Source organism: Muntiacus reevesi, chromosome 1 (genome assembly GCF_963930625.1).
Source record: "Muntiacus reevesi chromosome 1, mMunRee1.1, whole genome shotgun sequence".
Lineage (NCBI taxonomy): Eukaryota > Metazoa > Chordata > Mammalia > Artiodactyla > Cervidae > Muntiacus > Muntiacus reevesi.
The window spans coordinates 115056215-115078234 of record NC_089249.1 but is presented as its reverse complement, the minus strand read 5'-3'; the positions used below and the strand labels follow the sequence as shown (position 1 = coordinate 115078234).

General features: G+C 39.7%; 1 protein-coding gene across 1 annotated transcript; it reads right to left on the bottom strand.

Moving 5' to 3' along the window:
- Positions 1-655: 655 nt before the first annotated feature.
- On the bottom strand, positions 656-21646 carry LOC136149247 (guanylate-binding protein 2-like). Its single transcript, XM_065909369.1, has 11 exons — positions 21533-21646; positions 16301-16509; positions 15688-15815; positions 14649-14758; positions 10417-10613; positions 9832-10074; positions 7022-7302; positions 5413-5625; positions 2295-2397; positions 1611-1804; positions 656-979 (listed from the first exon to the last, which is right to left on the bottom strand). The coding sequence occupies exons 2-11, from the start codon at positions 16488-16490 to the stop codon at positions 722-724; spliced, it is 1917 nt and encodes a 638-aa protein (XP_065765441.1). The 5' UTR covers positions 16491-16509; positions 21533-21646; the 3' UTR covers positions 656-721.
- Positions 21647-22020: the final 374 nt, after the last annotated feature.

Genomic DNA, 22020 nt, shown 5'->3' with positions numbered 1-22020 from the left:
CAGCGTGATTGTGGAATTGTCATAGCAGCCTGGACCCCTCTGCCTTACTTCTTGTATATAAGAGGGAAAGAAACTTCTCTGTTTTTAAGACACTCTTGTTTTGTTTTTAAATAATATGTGCCCAAACCTAATTCTAACTGATATAACCTGAGTATACTGGCACAGAAGCTTAGTTATGAGCCCAGAGTTTCCTGTTAGAGTTTCCATTTCAGCTGTACCACTTAATACCTATACATCTTAGGTGAGTTATTTTACTTCCCTCAGTTTTCTTATTTATAAAATGAGGACATTGATATCATGTACTTCATAGTGCTCTTATGAGGACTGAATGAGTTAAGCCCATTTCTTTCCTAACACAAAATAGGTCTATATGTGAGCTGCTGTTATTATTAGATTTGCTGTAAGCTATACTTTGTTGATTGCTGGTGAATACTTTGAAAGAACTTGCTTTTTTATTTAAACTGCACTAATCCCAGTTATAGACATATAGTTAGGCCTGAGTAGAGAATTTTTGGATGATAGAATGACTAAATTATTGAATAAATTCTGCAAACGTTTTTGAGGGCTACCCACTGTGCTTCCAAGAAGCACTACCATGGGATGAATAGCAGATTCGTCCCATGGTAGTCTGTCCTATTGAATAAACCCATAGTAGTCAATGAAAGCCACAGGCACCATTTACCCATTGCATTTTTGTTGTTCCCACTGTAGTTTGAAAGAGTCATATCAGCGAGGCCCCAGAAATGCTGATCAGTAGGTAATTTACCTGTACCCTCTTTCTGGGGACCTGGTGGTACTTTTCCTTCGGCTCATTCATCTTCTTAATAAATAGATAATAACCTCCTGGTTTAGAAAATGTTCCCTGCTTCACATCTTCATATAGAGGATGAAATATATCATCAATTAAAGCCATGCAGCAATCTGAGGATGCGTTCACGTTCTGTCTACAAAAGTCATGTCGCTTTGCTTCTAACTCGTCCTGTGAGGTGTAAAATAGCACAAGTGGTACCGTGAGCCATGATGAGGTTGTGAACCAAGGTGGATTACTGGGAAATGCTTCTCCTGCAGAGAAGGTGGCACATAAATATAACACACCCCTCATCATGTTGGGAGATTCTAGAAAACTGTTAGATAGAGTGTTGGTTTAAAAAATACATCTACTTCTCTTTGTTTTTATCTGAAGCTATTTTCCCCATGGTTTTTTTTTTCCTTTTTTTTTTTTTTTTAGCTTCAGAGAATGAGTCTCAAAGCATAAACACTGCTCCATTTGAAACTTCTCTTTTTAAGTCCCTAATAATTCACCACACAATGGTTGAGTATGGCAGGCCTGCAGGAAGTTCCTGATTCCACGGTTTGTGACTTAGTGACACTCAACCTTCATGAAATGAGATTTCTTTGTTGGTAAAATGCAGGAAATTGTATCCATCTCATATATTCCCTGTCAGGATAGACTTCAATAACCAGAGATGGTTAGGGGTAGAAGCAGTAAGGGAATGAAATGTCTACCAGTGTTTGGGCTAGAACAGTCCTTAAACTGATATAATGCCCTAACTTTTAAGAGCTTTGATTCAGCACAGTGGAAGTAGAATGGAGATGCTACAGTTGAATACCTGAAGTTTAAGGGCTAGAACCCTCTCTTGGTCTGCTATTAACTGGGCCCTCTCCTTTTCCATCTTCTCAGTCAGTTGCTTCATATGTTCCTGATAACTCGCTTCTTTTTCTTGCATCATCTGTTGATACTTCTTTTGCATTTTCTCTAACATTTTCTTTGCAGCTTCCACAGCTTCAGACTTTATACGTTCCACTTAAGAAGAAAAATAAGCAGAGAAATATGAGAATCTTAAGTTATTTTTATAGCTTTATTTCTACTTTCTCCCTTTTTCCTTGTTTGCTTGTCTCATGAAGAAAGACTCTTGTGTTTATTTTTGCACTGAGCAATCAGAATCTGACTGCCAGTGCAGGAGATGTGAGTTGGATCCCTTGGTGGAGATTCCCTGGAGGAGGGCATGACAACCCACTCCAGTGTTCTTGCCTGGAGAATACCAAGGACGGAGGAGCCTGGTAGGCTGCAGTCCATGGGGTCGCTAAGAGTCGGACACGACTGAGCGACTGCACTTTCATCTTTCACATTTCACTTTCATTGGAGGAGGAAATGGCAACCCACTCCAGTGTTCTTGCCTGGAGAATCCCAGGGACAGGGGAGCCTGGTGGGCTTCCGACTAAGGGGTCACACATAAGAGTCAGACACGACTGAAGCGACTTAGCAGCAGCAGAGTGTTTTCAGCTGTTCTCACCTTCAGTCTCTTCTTCCTTTTCTGTCAGCGACTGATCAGTCTGTCGAAGTGCATCAGCCACACCCTCTTTGGAACCCAAATATTTCCTCAGTGTCTCTTCTGTCTATTGATGCAGATCAAGTTAGAATTAGGAAATAGAGGTTATGGGTTAAAGGAAAACTTAGCAGTACATGTTTCAATTCAATTTCATTTTACCCGTTTTAGAATTTATTAATGAATACTATCTCAAACTGGCTTAAAACCCAACTCTAGATCCACCCTCAAATTTGCCTCATTCTCAGTCACCCCGATGTTAGAAATGTAATCAGTAAAGCTTATCTTCTAATTGTACGGATTGCAAACCTTGTGGCTGTTCTTTACATCAGCTAATGCAATTTGCTTTGGCTTCAAAATAAAGCCAGCAAGAGCCCATCAGTTGTAACATATTCCTCCCAAACACACTGGTCCAGGATAGTATCTCTTCTTGCCTGGACCATGGTATTAAAGATTCATAATTCGTGTCCTACTTCCTTCTCCTCTTGCTCCCCTACTGTCTGATTTCCTGAGAGCAGCTAGTGTCGTATCACTTTAAAAAAGATCACTTCACTCTGATGCACCAAACCCTCTGCTGATTTTCCAACTCTTTTCAAGTAAAACTGAAACTACTCTCAGGGCCCTCCAGGATACTACCTGGTTATCCTCTGGCCTTGAGCATCTCTTGACCTTACCTCCTGCCACCACTTTCTTTGCTCATTGCCCTCTTGCCACGTTTGTTGGACATAAACCAATTCATCCTTCTGGGATTTTCTGTTGTTTGAAGTTATCTTCTTCTAGATGCTCGCTTGGCTTACATCCTGACTTCCTTGAAGACTGTTGAAACAGCACCTCACCAGAGAGGTCCTATCTAAAATCTTGCATATAAAATAGGACCATGTTCCCTTCCTCTCCTAAACCTGTACCCTACTTTATTTTTCCTCTGTGCAATTTTTGTCTCTTTGATAGCAGCTTCTAGAGTCACCCTAATATTTTACTCCCCTTTGTTCATAATAATAGAACCTCATTTTTTTCCCACTCAGGGCACGTCATTGGCCATGATAAAATACTGCATTTTTTTTAGCCAACCTCCCTGGTAGCTGGCGGTGGCCATAAGATTAAAATTTGGTTAATACCACTTATGCAATGGTATTATATTGGGCTTTTTACAGATCACCTTAAAGAGACTTGATCCAGAGACATTTTCTGTTTTCCCCTTTTCTTCCCATCTGTAATATGGAAAGAATGGGTGAAACTCCAACAGCCATCTTATACCATGAATTGACCTTGAAGATGGAGGCTGGGTGCTAAGGTGCTGGAGCAGAACAGGAGAGTCTGGGAACAGCGTGATTGTGGAATTGTCATAGCAGCCTGGACCCCTCTGCCTTACTTCTTGTATATAAGAGAAAGAAACTTCTGTGTTCTTAAGGCACATTTGTTTTGTTTTTAAATAACATGTGCCCACAAAGATCTAAACAGACATTTCTCCACGAAGACATACAGATGGCTAACAAACACATGAAAATATGCTCAATATCACTCATTATCAGAGAAATGCAAATCAAAACCTCAATGAGGTACCATTACACACCAGTCATGATGGCTGCTATCCAAAAGTCTACAAGCTATAAATGCTGGAGAGGGTGTGGAGAATAGAGAACTCTCTTATACTGTTGGTGGGAATGCAAAGTAGTACAGCCGCTATGGAGAACAGTGTGGAGAGTCCTTAAAAAACTGGAAATAGAACTGCCATATGACCCAGCAATCCCACTCCTGGGCATATACACTGAGGAAACTAGTTCTGAAAGAGACATGTGTACCCCAATGTAGAGTCATGTGTACCCCAATGCTCAATGTAGCACTGTTTATAATAGCCAGGACATGGAAGCAACCTAGATGCCCATCAGCAGACGAATGGATAAGAAAGCTGTGGTACATATACACAATGGAATATTACTCAGGCATTAAAAAGAATACATTTGAATCAGTTCTAATGAGATGGATAAAATGGGCTCCATTGTACAGAGTGAAGTAAGTCAGAAAGATAAACACCAATACAGTTTACTAATGCATATATTTAGAAATTTAGAAAGATGGTAATGATAACCCTATATGCAAGACTGAAAAAGAGACACAGATATATAGAACAGACTTTTGGACTCTGTGGGAGAAGGTGACGGTGGGATGATCTAAGAGAACAGCATTAAAACATGTATATTATCAAGTGTGAAACAGATCGCCAGCCTAGGTTGGATGCATGAGACATATGTTCGGGGCTGGTACCCTGGCATGACCCAGAGGGATGGGATGGGGAAGGAGGTGGGAGGGGAGTTCAGGATGGGGAACACATGTAAATCCATGCCTGATTCATGTCAATGTATGAGAAAACCCACTACAATATTGTAAAGTAATTAGCCTCCAACTAATTAAAATAATTGGGGGAAAACATATGTGCCCAAACCTAATTCTAACTGATATAACCTGAGTATACTGGCACAGAAGCAAAGTTATGAGCCCAGACTTTCCTGTTAGAGTTTCCATTTCAGCTGTACCACTTATTACCTGTACATCTTAGGTGAGTTATTTTACTTCTCTCAGTTTTTTAATTTATAAAATGAGGACACTGATGTCATGTACTTCATATTGCTCTTATGAGGACTGAATGAGTTAAGCTCATTTCTTTCCTAACACAAAATAGGTCTATAAGTGAACTGCTATTATTATTAGATTTGCTGTAAGCTATAATTTGTTGATTGCTGAATACTTTGAAAGAACTTGCTTTTAAAAAAAAAAAAAAAAAACTGCACTAATCCCAGTTATAGACATAGAGTTAGGCCTGAGTAGAGAATTTTTGGATGATAGAATGACTAAATTATTGAATAAATTCTGCAAACGTTTTTGAGGGCTCCCATCTGTGCTTCCAAGAAGCACTACCATGGGATGAATCTGCTATTCATCTCATGGTAGTCTGTCCTATTGAATAAACCCATAGTAGTCAATGAAAGCCACAGGCACCATTTACCCATTGCATTTTTGTTGTTCCCACTGTAGTTTGAAAGAGTCATATCAGCGAGGCCCCAGAAATGGTGATCAGTAGGTAATTTACCTGTACCCCCTTTCTGGGGACCTGGTGGTATTTATCCTTCGGCTCATTCATCTTCTTAATAAATAGATAATAACCTCCTGGTTTAGAAAATGTTCCCTGCTTCACATCTTCATATAGAGGATGAAATATATCATCAATTAAAGCCATGCAGTAATCTGAAGATGCTTTCATGTTCTGTCTACAAAAGTCATGTCGCTTTGCTTCTAACTCGTCCTGTGAGGTGAAAAATAGCACAAATGGTACCATGAGCCATGATGAGGTTGTGAACCAAGGTGGATTACTGGGAAATGCTTCTCCTGCAGAGAAGGTGGCACATAAATATAACACACCTCTCATCATGTTGGGAGATTCTAGAAAACTGTTAGATAGGGTGTTGGTTTAAAAAATACATCTACTTCTCTTTGTGCTTATCTGAAGCCTTTTTCCTGATTTTTTTTTAGCTTCAGAGAATGAGTCTCAAAGCATAAACACTGCTCCATTTGAAACTTCTCTTTTTAAGTCCCTAATAGTTCACCACACAATTGTCCAGTATGGCAGGCCTGCAGAACGTTTCTGGTTCCAGCAATTTGTGACTTAGTGTCACTCAACCTTCATGAAATGAGATTTCTTTGTTAAAACACAGGAAATTGTATCCATCTCATAGATTCCCTGTCAGGATTATATGCAGTGGTATAAAGTGTTAAGCCCAGTGACTTCTCTGTAAGTGCTCAAAAGGGTCAATGATTGGTGGTACGTTGTTTAAAATAATAGTATTTTGGCATATTTTCTCAATATAAGGCTAATGAAGGTAATGGAGATTGTAATGCAGTTAATGTCTGTATGGAGAAAGCCTACAGAACAGCATTTTTACCTGCATTCAATTATAGAAGAGAACTTGCAAGTATCTTTGGTCTAAAAAACATTCATAGTCTGCTGACCTTCACTATTTAGTTTCATCAGAACCCTTGAAAGCAGGAAGGTACGATTTGTAAAATTCTACCCTACAAGTCCGGGAAGGGATTGTCATCTGTCAAGTGATAATTTGTCATACAACAATCCTTCCTTAATTTTAAAGAACTCAGACTTGAGTCCTCAAATAGCATTCTAATGATTGATTTCTCTTTCTTGTCTTTCTGAATATTTATTGTCGCTTTACATTAAGCACAATATGTTTTTAGGGTTTTCACAAAGAAGCGAATCCTTCTATATTATTAGCAGGGAATATGAAAGCACTGTGTCTTTGACTAACTTTAAATAAAAAAATAAAGTAAAACAATCTTATGTAAATACAGTCTTACAGTTTACTTGTTTGATTAAAATATGGCACCTATAGGGTAGAGATTAACAGATGAGGATATTCTTAATAACCATAGTTGGTCATGGTACCATAGTCTCCAGGACTAAGGGTAAGAACAGTCTATTCTTTTAGTAAAGAGTGCAAATGAGTACATATAACTGAGGGCTGCTATCCCTGGGTCTGGGAGGACTACTTGTAGCAAGAAAGGCTTGTTCACATTGTTGTGTGGAAGACACCAATACAATATTGTAAAGCAATTATCTTCCAATTGAAAACAAAAAAGAGAAATGCCCAGATTTTTCATCCTCTCATTAACCAGAATAGCAAACATACCGCTAATTTTTTCTGAAACACTTGGTCCACATCCTTGAAAGAGTTCTTCATGAAGACTTCAATGGCCTCTTTCTCACTGGCCCTGTGCAGGTCCAACAGCTCCTGGAGGGTTTCCGTGAGCAACTTCAGCTTCTGGCCCATCTGCTGGTCATAGTGGGCAATGGCCTTTTGCACTGCAGCCAAGTTCTCGGTCTCGGCCAAGGCCAGGACTGCATTCTCCATGCAGGGCAGATCCCCACTGCTGATGGCATTGACATATGTCTGCACCAGGCTCTGTAGACCTATGAAGGAAATTTAAAAAACAGTGACTAAGAGTTAGTGAGACAGAGGAACAAGCTGTGTTAGTTCGGTCCTGAGCATGCAAATTTAATCATTCTGAGTCAACTGATAGTGCACTTTTTGTGCTTTTCAAGTGTTACAAGCAGTAGTTTTAAGAATTTTAAAGAAGAACTGTGATGGGATATTTTGTTATACTCTAAGTTCAGTAGAGTTTGAAGCTTCCCTTTCCTCCTCCTTCCTTCGCCCAAATGGAAGCTATTGGAATGAATGGGTTGGAGAAAGGGTATTTTGCAGACAATATGGTAAGTCTTAATTTTTTCTTAGCCTTCCTGAATCTCCCTTTCTTTTTTTAATGAGTTCCCCCTCCTTTCTCAATTCGAAGTAATATAAAGGTCAAGGAGACATTTTAATTTACACAAGCACGTGTGTGTGTAAATGTAAGTGTACATGTGATGCATCTCACTAGTTCTGGGTCTGGCCTAAATAAGAGGGTCTTCCTAGATATTCTTTCAGCAGAGCTCCATGCAGTGTGAGCAATTCATCCAAGTTTGCCAGGGAGTTCTGGTTTTAACACTGGAAGTCTTACATACCAGGAAATCCCAGCCTTGGGGAACTGGAGTGGTTTGTGGCCCTATAACTACTAGTTCTTGACTACAATAAGATATCACCTCATACTGGTCAGAATGCCATTGTTCAAAGGTCTACAGATACCAAATGCTGGAGAGCGTGTGAAGAAAAGGGGACCCTTGTACACTGTTGATGGGAATGTGAATTGATGCAGTCACTATAGAGAACAATATGGAGGTTCCCTAAAAAATGAAAAATAGAGTCCTCTTATGATCCTGCAATCCTAATCTTGGGCATATATACAGAGAAAACTATTATATGAAAAGATGCATGCACACCAATATTAATAGTAGCACTAAAATAGTAAGGACTTGCCCAGTCACTTTAGTCATGTCTGACTCTGCAACCCTATGGGTTGTAGCCCACAAGACCCCTCTGTCCATGGGATTCTCCAGACATGAATACTGGAGTGGGTTGCCGTACCCACCTCCAGGGGAATCTTCCTGACCCAGGGATCAAACCTAGGTCTCCCTCATTGCAGGTGGATTCTTTACCACTGAGCCACCAGGGAAGCCCATCAGGACACAGAAGCAACCAAATGTCCATCAACAATGAATGGATAAAGACAATATGGTACATATATACAATGGAATGTTACTCAGCCATAAAAATGAAACAATGTGATTTGCACCAACATAAATGGACCTAGAGATCATCATACTAAATGAAATAATCAGACAGTGAAAGACAAATATCACATGATAGCACTTATAGGCATGTGTGCTAAGTCACTTCAGTCATGTCCAACTCTTTGTGACCCTATGGACTGTAGCCTGCCAAGGTCCTCTGTCCATGGGATTCTCTAGGCAAGAATACTGGTCTGGGTTGCCATTTCCTCCACCAGGGGATCTTCCCAACCCAGGGGTTGAACTCAAGTCTCTTATGTCTCCTGCATTGGCAGGAAGGAAAATCAGTACTAAATAATTCAGATCTAAACAACTTCATCCATTCTGGAAAACTATTCCTCCTCCATATATTTCTTTTAGTAAATAACATCTGTTCAAGTAGTTGCTTACGCTCAGAATCCTGGAGTCAGCTTAACACTGCCATATCATTTCTTCCACACACCCACATGCCTCCCATCAGCAAAACGCATGGATTTGACATTCAAAATATGTGAGGATTCTGTTTATTTTGACAGTCACTATTGCCACTATCTTAGCCTACATAGGCACCATTTATTAAAAAATATTGCAAGTACCATTCATCTTCTTGTTGCTTCATGTACATCTCTCCAGCACATTATCTATAAAACATTCTGAAGGACTGTATGAAACATAAATTACATATCTTTACCTCTTTGCCTGTCATTCCTCAAGATCTTTTCGTGGGCTCAGACTTTAACCTCTTTGAAGTCACCCAAACGTCCTTTCAGTTATGGTTCCCTGTACTTACCAGCGTTTAATCATTAGGGTTACATAAATTATTTAAGTACCTTTTGTTCCCATCATGTTGGAATGAGGATTATGCCCAGTGCTTGGTACATGGCAGGCACTCCTAATCAGTGCCTAACTACACATTTTTGCATTTATTAACAAGAGAATTGTGTTAAGCTGAGAGGCAAAGCCTCACATACATGGAATATTTGCCTTTTCCTGACTTTGTCAATAATATACCTCTCCTGGAAGGAAATTTCATAAAAAGGGAGTTGAGAAGTTGGTGCAGAATTCTTGGATTAGATTCTTGTTCTTTCTGTTTGTTCATCTGACTTATGTGAATATTAGATAATACCAGAAATAGTTTTAGTGCATATGTAAAATTCACAATGTGACCCTTGTTGTGTGCTTTCCTTGGCATCATTAGACTCTGTATTTGTCAGAAGTAATCCTCATGCCTCCCACTTCTGTTGTCTACAATGGGCAGTAGGAGAGTCTGGGTAAGGAAAGAGAGTAAGAGGGACTCACGAGGCCCATTGACTGTGATACCGCCTGAGAGAGTCTTGGCCTTGGAATGGCTGAGGATGTAGCAGCAGAAGTCTGCAACTTGTTCTCTGAATTTAGGGTTCAGATCTTCCTCTTGTAGCTGCTCCAGGTGAATAAGGTGCTTCCTATGAGCAGGGCGATCAAAGATGAAGCACTTCTTCTCTGGGAAGAACTTTCGGATACATAACCGAGGTTCATTAAAAGTTTTAGTTTTTTTATCATTTCCTAGAGGAAAGAAAATCAGAGGTTTTACAACTTCAGTCTACTTCAGATATATACCCTTCAACTTTGTAATTTGCACAAGTCCTATATAAAGAGGTAAAAATTACCTAATCATGGATCAGACCCAATAATTAAAGGGGTAGAGGAATGAAATTTCTTTCCTGCTCCAAGAAGGAAGTAACTTAAAATTAGATCACACTGATTTGTCTAAGAAATGTTTCATTTCCTCTAATAGAACAGCCAAGATAACAAAGTTATAAAATTATAATTTTCAGCATCTACATTGAAATGGTCATTCTGATACTGTTTTCTCTTTTTTTTTTCCCAACCATAAGTCCTAGTAACCTTGCTTTAGCTTCAGTGAATTTTCCAGGTACTCATCAGCAGTGATGGGCTGTCCATCTACTTCCAGTTCCAGGGAGAAATCTCTCAGAGTCCACACAAAGTCTGGAAAAAAGCTCACAAAGTTGGCTGAGTCTTGGACCTCATGTTTATCAGGTGAGGATTTTGCCCTGATTCGACGTGTCAGCTCTGTCACATAGCTGGGATTCTAACATAGGAAAACTGCAGAAAAGGACTAACACCTTTTATGCTATACTATTCCCCAAAGCTTATCTAAAATAATTTTTCTTAATTAGCTCATTCATTCATTCCACAAACATTTATTGAGCAGTTACTCTAAACCAGGAATTGTCCTAGGGACAAACAACATTGTGATGAGACAGAAAATGCTACCATCTACATTCTAGTGAGGGCTTCCCTGGTGGCTCAGAAGGTAAAGAATCTGCCTGCATTGCAGGAGACCCAGGTACAATCCCCAGGTTAGGAAGATTCCCTGGAGAATGGAATGGCAACCCACTCCAGTATTCTTGCCTGGAGAATTCCATGGCCAGAGGAGCCTGCCTGGTTACAGTCTATGGGGTCGCAAAGACTCAGACACAACTGAGTGACTAACACACACACACACACACACACACACACACACACACACACACATTCTGGTGAGGGGGGACAGATGATAAACAAGTAAACAAAAATATAATAAACCTGAGATTTTGAAATAGTTGCCTTGAAGAAAAATGAACCTCAGCTAAACTTTAGAGAATAACTGTGTGTATCTGTGCATGGTGCTGGTTTATGTGGTAGCTCAGGTAAGTTCATTCTGAGGTGATCATTGTGCAGAAATCTAAGTGAACTGAGAGAAGCTGCCATGTACTAATCCACCAGAGAAATCTCACTGGCAGAGGAAATAGCTCCTGCAAAACCTCAGAGGGGAAACCGTTGAGTGTGTCTAACACATAGCGGGGAGGCCAGCGCGGCTAGGGCAGAAGTTCTGGAATAGCTAGGGTTCAGACTATGTAGGCACCGTAGGCCATAGAAAGTGTTTGAATTTTAATCTAAATTTAATGGGAAGGCACTGAGAAGCTTTAAATTGAGAGGGGAATATGACCTGATGTTTGTTTTTAAAACAAAAACTGGCAGGTGTTTTGCCTATGAGAGGCAAGAGAGAAGAGAAAGAGAAGGTTAGGCAGTTTAGAAGATAACCCAGAGGCAAGAAGATGGAAGCTTAAACTGAAATTACCATTGAAGAAGTGGTGGGAATTAGCCAGCCTGGGCAAATACCTATGGCAGGAGAGCTGACCAGACTGTGAGTAATAGTTTGTAGGAAATAAAGAAAGCAATTGCCTAGGATAAATACTAAGCTTTTGATCCAACAATCTCTATGAGTGCCATGGAAATTTACTGTGATGTTGAAAGAGTGCTTCTGGTCAAAAATTTAAGACTTTTCCAGAGATAATCCCACACACATATGGACACCTTATCTTTGACAAAGGAGGCGAAAATATTCAATGGAGAAAAGACAGTCTCTTTAAGTGCTGGGAAAACTGGTCAACCACATGTAAAAGACTGAAACTAGAACACTTTCTAACACCATACACAAAAATAAACTTGAAATGGATTAAAGATATAACTGTAAGACCAGAAACTATAAAACTCTAGAGGAAAACATAGGCAGAACACTCGATGACATAAATCACAGCAAGATCCTCTATGACCCACCTCCCAGAGTAATGGAAATAAAACCAAAAATAAACAAATGGGATTTCATTAAACTTAAAAGCTTTTGTACAATGAAGGAAACTATAGGCAAGCTGAAAAGACATCCTTCAGAATGGGATAAAATAACAGCAAATGAAACAACTGACAAAAAATTAATCTCCAAAATATTCAAGAAGCTCATGCAGCTCAATACCAAAAAAGCAAACAATCCAATCAAAAAGTGGGCAAAAGAATTAAGCAGAGATTTATCCAAAGAAGAGATACAGATGGTTAATAAACACATGAAAAGATGTTCTACATCACTCATTATTAGACAAATGCAAATCAAAACCACAATGACGTATCATCTCATGCCAGTCAGAATGGCCGTCATCAAAATGTCTACAAACAACAAATGCTAGAGAGGGTGTGGAGAAAAGGGAACCCTTTTAGACTGTTGGTGGGAATGCAAGCTGGTACAGCCACTATGGAGAACAGTATGGAGTTTCCTTAAAAAACTGGGAGCAGAAGTGCAATATGACCCAGTAATCTCACTGCTGGGCATACACCCCAAAGAAAGCCAAATTGAAAGAGACACATGTACTCCAATGTTCATTATAGCACTATTTACAATAACTAGGACATGGAAGCAACCTAGATGTTCTTGGCAGACGAATGGATAAGGAAGTTGTGGTACATATACTCAATGGAATATTACTCAGCTATAAAAAGGAACATATTCAAGTCAGTTCTAATGAGGTGAATAAAACTGGAGCCTATTATACAGAATGAAGTAGTCAGAAAGAGAAACACAAATACTGTATATTAATGCATATGTATGGAATTTAGAAAACCAGTAATGATGATCCTATATGGAGGGCAGCAAAATAGAAACAGATGTAAAGAACCGACTTTTGGAGTCTATGGGAGAAGGCCAGGGTGGGATGATTTGAGAGAATAGCATTGAAACATGTATATTACCATAGGTAAAATAGATGGCCAGTGCAATTCAATGCATGAGACAGGACAACCAAAGCCGGTGCTCTGGGATAACCCAGTGGGGTGGGGTGGGGTGGGGTGAGAGGAGGGAGGGGAGGTTCAGAATAGAGGGACACGTGTGTAACTGTGGCTGATTAATGTCAATGTATGGCAAAAACCGTCACAACATTGTAAAGTAATTATCCTCCAATTAAAATATATTAATTTTTTTAAAAAAGAATCCCCCATATATTTCTACTTCAATAGTGTCAGAAGCATGATATTATTCAATTCATTATAGTCACTTAAATATTTAAGACTTTTGTGATGTTTTTGCATGTTAAGTTTGAGATGTTTCTTACACATCTAAATGGAGACTTGTAATCAACTAGATACACAATTTTGTACCTGAGAGTGTGGTCATGATTGCTCATACAAATATTATGGTAACTGACATGGTGCTAGTAAAAGTCCGAGGCTGGATGAGATGGACTAGCAACTAAGAAAAGAAGAACAGAAGCCCAAGAATCAAAGAACTACCATACTTAAAGGCCAAGAAGAAGCTGAAAGAGAACATGAGTTTTAGAGGATACCAAGGGTTTGGCAATGGATATTGTAGGGGAAAGTCATCAAATATGACTGAAGTTTTGTCCATTGAGATGGACCCAGACAAATGAAGTACGCTCACCCTCTTCTCCATCTTTGGAATGTGCACTGCACTTGCCTTCCCCATGCTGGAAGCTGCACAAGGACAGAGCCTCCTTGAGATAGTAATGTGGTACTAAGACCATCTGGACTGTGTACTCACCGGGTCCAGCTTAGGCATCTAAAAAGACTTTTAAAATTTGACCGGTGGATGTGGGAACATGTTAGTCTTCCGGTCACGTAAGAAAGGATACCTAAGTAAATTCCCTTGCTTATTAAACTTACCAGCTGCCAGTCTCAAGTGATCTGCCATTCTCTTTTGTCTCTCCTTACTGTCTGGGTGAGCTTCCCAGGTGGTACCAGTGGTAAAGAACCCTCCTGCCAATGCAGAAGACTTAAGAGACATAGGTTTAATCCCTGGGTTAGTAAGATCCTCTGGAGGACGGCATGGCAATCCACTGCAGAATTATGGCCTGGAGAATTCCTTCGACAGACGAACCTCGTGGGCTTACAGTCCTTAGGGTCACAAACAATCAGACGTGACTGAATCGACTTAGCGCACACACACACACACACACACACACACACACACACACACACATGCTGTCTAGGGACTGGGGTCAGCTTAAGATTACACACAGGAAGACCCTGAGGAGATTGTGACCCCAAAATATGAACTCAGATAGGAGGCATACAGAACCTTGTGCAGCTAAGTGTCTGAGGATGATGTGTGATCAGAAAGGCGTGGGCTTCTGGTGGTGACTGAGGTAAACAGGGATGGTGAGCATAAACATAATGGGGTTCATTAAGAAGGGGACTCCTGAATTCTTCTGCAGTGGACCACCACTGTAACTGGTGACAAAGTGAAGCTGTTCTTTTCCTGATTTCATGTTGTCTATTCACAAAAAGGATACTGTAGTTGGTCCATGGCCTGCTGATTGATGGTTCCTATGCTGTTGTATACAAAGGTGCTGCTCAGGAGAACCGCCAGGGCAAAGATCCAGGAGTCATTCTGGTTGTCTCCCTAGAAGTCATTGGAGAAGCCACACCAAGTTACTAAGAGCACATGATTCCAGTTCAGATGGACAGACTCTGAACCCAGCTGTCTCTATTTGGAGACACATTAATCATTTCCCTATGCAAAGTTTTATCCATATGTACATGATTTTAAAAACATAAAATCAATGGTGTAGTGAAATTTAAATAAGACTTTATATAACTGCATATGAACGTGTAAATCAAATAAGCACTTGATCAGGTAATAGAATTCAAACCTATCTCCTGAACTGTGATTATGATTTTCTGTTCCCATGATATGTCATGATGAAGCACTTTTTAGACAGTAGTTAAAATGTACCCCTTTAACAAGAGTTTTCTAAGACTTCTAAGAGTAGTGATGTATGATCCTTTATGAACAAAGCTGTTGTTATCAGGTCTTATACTCTGCTTCTCTCACTAATTGTACAGCTGTGGATAACACTATTTCCACCATCTTTCTGGATTCTCACTCTGACAAGTGAGACATATTTATAAATTTTCCAGTTAGGTTTAGACACACCTTCAGTAGCTTTATCAGAATGTTTTCCTACAATATGAAAGGAAAATGACTTTAAAAGTCATTAGTCATTATTTTATGAGTTACAAAAAAATATCAGTGGGTCTTACTGACCACTCTCAATGCTTATATGTGTGGCTAAGATATGCAACAATTCTTAAATTAGCCCATTATTCTTATACTTAGCGTTTAGTGCTCTCACATAAATCTCACTTTGGATTGCTTCAAATTGTATTTGAGGTCAAATCTTGAGCACAAACCAGTAAATAAAATAAAATAAAAATATAATACATTAATAGTATATATATATGTGAAGTACAATTCAAAGGGTGGGAAGTGACAGTGCAAGAAGGGCTACTGATTTGACGTAAACAGGATTAGAAGATTTGTTTCTTTACCTTCTCCACATCCCCCAGGCCCTCGGTATCAAGCAGAACCAGAGCGTGGTCTGGCTTCTCGGGATGAGGCATACACCACATCCAGATGCCCTTTGTATGTGACTGCACCGTGGAGCCCAGAGAGAAACCTGCAAGAGGGTGTGGGGAAAAGAGAGGATGGATTTTTAATAGCAGGTGGGTTGGATCTGGAAATTGAGAGTTTAGTTAATAAAATCAAGGTTTAAAAAAATAAATGAAAGCATAATCAATATTGATCTTAATTATGAGAAAAAGAATTTAGAACATTCAGTACAAACTGAAATATTTCTATTACCTTAGAGATCATTATAAGCTTGATGTTAATCCACATACATTTTAGTAAATTTCTTATTATTAACTATGCTAATTTCATCTGTAACTACCGTACTCCTTTCAGAAAGGCATGTTTATTCTCTAAAGAGGAAGTTAAGGCAAAGTGGGAAGAAAGAGTCGACTCTTGTCCTCCAGCACAGGATGAATGTTAGAAACCCATTCCTCCCAGGCCTCTCACTTTCTCTCCTCACATCACTGTGCTGCGTGCTGGGAGGGTGGTTGGACAGAAGGGAATTTCCTGGGCTCTGCCCATGTCACTCACCCTTGTTCTTCCCAGCCAGCTTGTTCATCAGGTAGGACTTGCCCGTGCGGTAGAGGCCCACGATAGCCACCACCACAACGGGCTGCCTGATGGCAGACAGGATCTTCGCAGTTACTGGATTAACCACCAGTCGCCCATTGATGTTCTCAATGAGGCACTCTGGGGCTGGCATGTGGATCTCTGAGGCCATGTCCAGGGTGTCTCCTGATCTTCAAGGGAAGAGACGGCATGGAAACCAACATTTAGTCAGTGAGCTGAGTGAGAACTCAGTTAGTACCAAAATTTGATTTTCTTTTTGAACTTTGTTCCTTGCGTGCTATAAAAAGCCCCATGGCCTCTTTAAGCTTGTCCTGTAGACTAGCCCACTAGTTCTCTTTAAAAATAACTTTATTTTGAAGGAGCTTACCCTTACACAAAATCATACATTGGGTACAGAGAACTTCCATATGCCATTTCCCCAGCTACCCTATTATTAATATCTTATGTAACCACAGACAATGATTGAAACAGGACTTTCATATTGAAACAACACTATTAACTAAGCTACACACTTTCCCCCACGTCATCAGTTTTCCTTTTGCCCAGTTGTTTTCCTCCTAGCTTTCCCTTTGTTCCTAGTGTCCTTTTCTGACCCAGGATGCGATTCAGGATCCTTTGTCGCATTCACCCATTACCTTTGCTTAGGCTTCTCTCATCATTGGCCGTTCTTCATCTTTATTTTGTCTTTCATGGCATTGTCGTTTTAGAAGTGTATTGGCCTGTCATTTTGCAAAATATCCCTCTGGGTTTTTCTTATGGTTCCTCGTAATTAGATTGAGGTTATATTTTTTCTTTTTTTGGCAAGTATGCCGTGGTTGTGATGTTCTGCCAGTCTCAGTGTATCATATCAAAGGTTGTGTGATGTCTATAGAAGATACTCTGGGGCTGTGATGCTAACTTTGCTCACTTACTTTAGGTGTTGTCTGCCAGATTTCTGCACTGTAAAGTCACAATTACTTCCTTGCAAGTTAAAAGGTTAACACTGGGGCATATATTTTTGAGACTGCAGATATATTCTCCTCAAAGTTTCATATCTTTTTTTCAGTGCTGATTTTAACACTCACTAATAATGATTCTTGCTTGTAACAGTTATTACTGTGCTGCTTGACTGTAGGCCTTTTGTACTTCACCATTCCTTCAACATTAGCTGAGGTTCTACTTCAAACAAGAGCTGTCCCTTCTTCTCTATTTTTTACCCTCATTTAATTATTTATTTGTATCAGTGTAGACTCATAGATATTTATTTTATTTTACTCTGTGAGGTTTAGTACTTTACTACCATTCCCTTGTGTCTCAGCAGTAAAGAATCCGCCTGCCAAGCAGGAACATCAGTTTCGAATCCTGGGTTGGAAAGATCCGGGAGAAGGAAAGAGTAACCTCCTCCAATATTCTTGCCTGGAAAATTCCATGGAGAGAGGAACCTGGTGGGCTATAGTCCACGGGATCACAAAAAGTCAGACACAACTTAGTGACTGAACAACAACAACAAAATTGTTATTTACTTATTGCTTAATTTGCCCCAGATTTGTTCTTTGAGAGCTTCTTCAGCCTGGCCCCGGGGTGATTTGGCCATGCTTCCGTCATATTCTAAGCACTTTTTTACTTTGTGGCACCGCAAGGTATTCCTGGTCCATCTTGTTCTTTGCCTGAGTCAGCTCTAGATCTGACCATTTCTCCCAGAAACCTGATTCTTTTCTTTGGATAACAGAACTGTGATGCCAGGATATAACACTAGGTGTGCACCTTACTTCCAGGTCCCCTCAGTGGGCCAAATAAAGAAATACGTATGTGAATACTAGCACATGTAGATACATCTATATTTACTTCTTTCTGTATACAACCTTAATTTCCTGCTGATGTTTTTAATTGGAGGATAATTGCTTTAAGATGTTGTGTTGGTTTCTGCCATATAACAGCATGAATCATTCATAAGTATATATATATATCTCCCCTTCCTCTTGAGCCTCTCTCTCACCCCACCATCCCACCCCTCTAGGTTCTCACTGAGTGCCAGGCTGGACTCCCTGTGTTATATACTGCTCATGCTTCTTATTGCAGTTCAACACAACAGGAATTACTCAAGCTTTACCTTTCACCTCCATACCCTGACTATGAAAGCCACAACTATTATTATCATAAATTTGCTTATGTGCTCAGTCCTAGTATATGTATAAAATAATTTCAAAATTGCTAATCTATATCTCGGTGACAAATAGATTTACTAATTAAAGTGCATTATTAAGATACAGTTATTTTTGTCTCTAGCCTAATATATATAGCTAAAATACTGTATTCTAAAATTCTTAGATTAGTTCTTTCCTTCCTCATCCTCTTGAGCTGTTAGTTTATTCATTTGTAACACAGTCAGTTTCATTTGTTACTATTTGTGCTTCATTTAGGACTCCCCCACATCTTGGTTGGGCTTCTGTTGTAGCTCAGAATCCTCCTGCGGTGGGAGAGATCTGGGTCAGTCCCTGGGTTGAGAAGATCGCCCAGAGAAAGAAATGGTTACCCACTCCACTATTCTTGTTTGGAGTATTCCATGGACAGAGGAGTCTGGCAAGCTACAGTTCATAAGGTTGCAAAGAGTCGGACATGACTGAGTGACTAACGTTTTCACTTATTTCACATCTTGGTTTATTTTAGTATGTAATTATTTTTTGAGTATGTGAAATATTATGTAGTTCTAAGAGTCAAAGCTTTCCGAAAAAGTGAAAGTGAAAGAAAGTGAAGTCTCTCAGTCGTGTCTGACTCTTTGCGACCCCATGACTGCAGCCTACCAGCTTCTCCGTCCATGGGATTTTCCAGGCAAGGGTACTGGAGTGGGTTCCCATTTCCTTCTCCAGGGGATCTTCCCGACCCAGGAACTGAACGCAGGGCTCCCGCATTGCGGCAGATGCTTTACCTTCTGCGCCACTAGGGAAGCCTACTCCATTAAATGTATATACCATAGTTTACTTAACCACTCCTATGTGTGAGCACTTAGAATGCTTCTAGTGTTTTTCAATTATAGTGCTGCAATGAATAACCCTGCTTTCATTTTGTTGCAGCTGTTTCTACAGAACAGATTTCTGGGAATGAGGTTGCTCTGTCAAAAGGTAAGAGTATATACTTTTGTTGCTTATTGCCAAATTCTTTTCCAGAAGAAGGGTATACCAGACTGCATTTCCACTGGCTCAGCTTGTATCAGATTTCCATAACATGGAGATTTTTTTCCTTGTGTCTCACATCTTCTGACTTCATTACAAAATTTCCTTTCAAAGCTTTTAACCTTCAAATTTTGAGCTTTGGACAGGACACCCTGAGCTGTCTCACCTCAGGCATATATAAGAGGCAGCCTGCATCTGGGGAATATCATGTCAAACATTTATATAATGTGAAACACATGCCATCCTAACCCAGTCTTGGACCTGTTTTCTCCCAAGTCTATTCCTGGGCAAGCTCTGGATCAGACTGAGACTCAGGGTCCCCAGTGGCTTCCTCCTCTCAGGGAGAGGCACTCCTGAGCTGCCACAGCCCACCCTGTTTAGCGACTCACTGGTTCTTAACTGTTGATCTGCATCTGAATTCATGTGTCTTCACCCAAGACTGATCCCTGTAATCTGAATCTCACTCTTTATGACAAATTGAAATTACAATGTAAAATCACAGTTCAGACATACAAAATTCGAGTTGAGTGCCATTAAGAATTTAGTCTAAGATACGTCTTAGTACCATGGAAAGCTTGAATTTTCTCTGACCTGTATCACATCTAAGGACACCATCAGCTGTATTTGGGACAATATCTGCTACCTGCAACTTTATGGTTCAGGGTTCCCTCCTCCCCCCACGCTGTGGAACTTTAAAATCATTTCAGGAATTTAAACCAGTTTAAAATCAATTCAGCAACCAATTCATGTTCTTACTTTTTGCCTTAATTATAATCCTTAATGCACAATTGTAAATAACTGACCTTAGTTTTGATCTTTATAAACTTTTTCTATTTTGTAGTCAAGAGGAACACAAGTTTTTAAGTGCTTCTTGAACTCGTCTCCCAGGCTGCAATCCTAATAAACCTTCAATAAAACGCCTCTTCATTTTAATCAGGTCATCGTTTCTGAAATTTTTGTTAACACTCTACATTTCACTCAATTACGTTACCAGATTTTGACCTCCTGTGTTTGAAGATTGATTCTTTATTATCTCCGCACATATCAACTGGCATATTGCTTTTGATTACCTCAGGTAATGAAACTATTCTTATGAAACATGATCTTATAAATGATCATGTTTCTTCTCTGAACTCTGTTCTATATAAAGTATTTATTTGCATGATTTTAGTCATGACCTCTTTAACCAGGACTTGATGCTTTGATAATTTTATAGCATTGAGAGAAGTTGAAGTTTTCTTTTAGTAATGCCTACTTACCTTGTGAACTTCAATGTCTCAATCCCTATAACTGAAAGTGATCATGATAAAATTTTATTAACTTTTTGAGATACCAACAAAAACAAAGGGATGCTGGTTTTTATTTTTATCCTATAAGAAAGCATGATTGCTTCTATTATAGTTGATTACCTCTGACTTCTGGCTGAAGGCTGGAATCTTATATGATGCCAGTCTTGCCACCTATCTGGCTTCCCAATTCTCTAGGGATGGCTAAAACAAAAGCTTTTTTTTTTTTTCCTGTGATAGTACTGTACTCATTTCCTCTTACAACAGTGGTCCACCAGGACCACTGGCAAGAAGATTGTCTGGTTTTTAACATAAGACATGCACTTTTATAAAATGAGAATCAATCAGTTACTGACCAGAGAAAGCGGCTGCACAAAGATTTTGTAAGCTCCTAAATAGCAATAACCTGTAGCCTTTTTTTGTAGACCCCAAGTTCTAGCACATGGAAAGTTTCCAATAAAGACAGAAGTGAACTCTGAGCTTTAGTTAGTGGATTTTATCAAAGAGAAGACACTTTAATAAAGTATCAAGACAGAATCTTGAAGCATCCCCGGCTCTCAGTTTAGACTCTGCCTTTGCTGGAACCTAATTCACCACAGAGCTCAGCAGTGGGCACTTAGAGGACACCCTGCCGCCCAACATCAGACTTTCATCTGAACTCATGACAGATCAGGCTCTGCCCAGCCTGTCTTGGTATGATTGCTTTAGAGAAAGTGTGCTGCTCCTGTAAATCTCTTCCCACCCAGCCTCAGTCTTACCTGGTGGAGAGATTCTGTAGAGGTGAGCAGAAAGCTGCCTCAGCTGGAAGGTTAGAAGAGCTTGTTCTCTTTGTTTTTCTTCTGAGTTTAGCTGTGCTGGTTTCACTTTTCTTTCTCACTGGCAATTTGGGCTTTATTTTTATCCCTCCAATCTCCTGGCACTTCCAAGATTTTCCTCAGACACCCGATGATAAGAAAGCAAAACTGTTGGGCAACGTCTGCAAAGAAATAGACAGCCCTGAAACTGAAAGTAGAATCTAAGGCTACAAAGGGACTGCAAGAATTGTGCTAGTGAGAGAGCGTGACACGATTTCTCAACTGGAATCTTCACATTTTATAATTAGAAAACGTCTTAGAGAATGCTGCAAAGAAAAATGAGAGAAAGATCCATTGGGCCAATTAAAATAATGCTGTTTATTTCTTGTTTGGAGACAGTTTGAAAAGTATTAGGATGAAAAAACCTAATATAACAATTTTCTAGGGCCAAT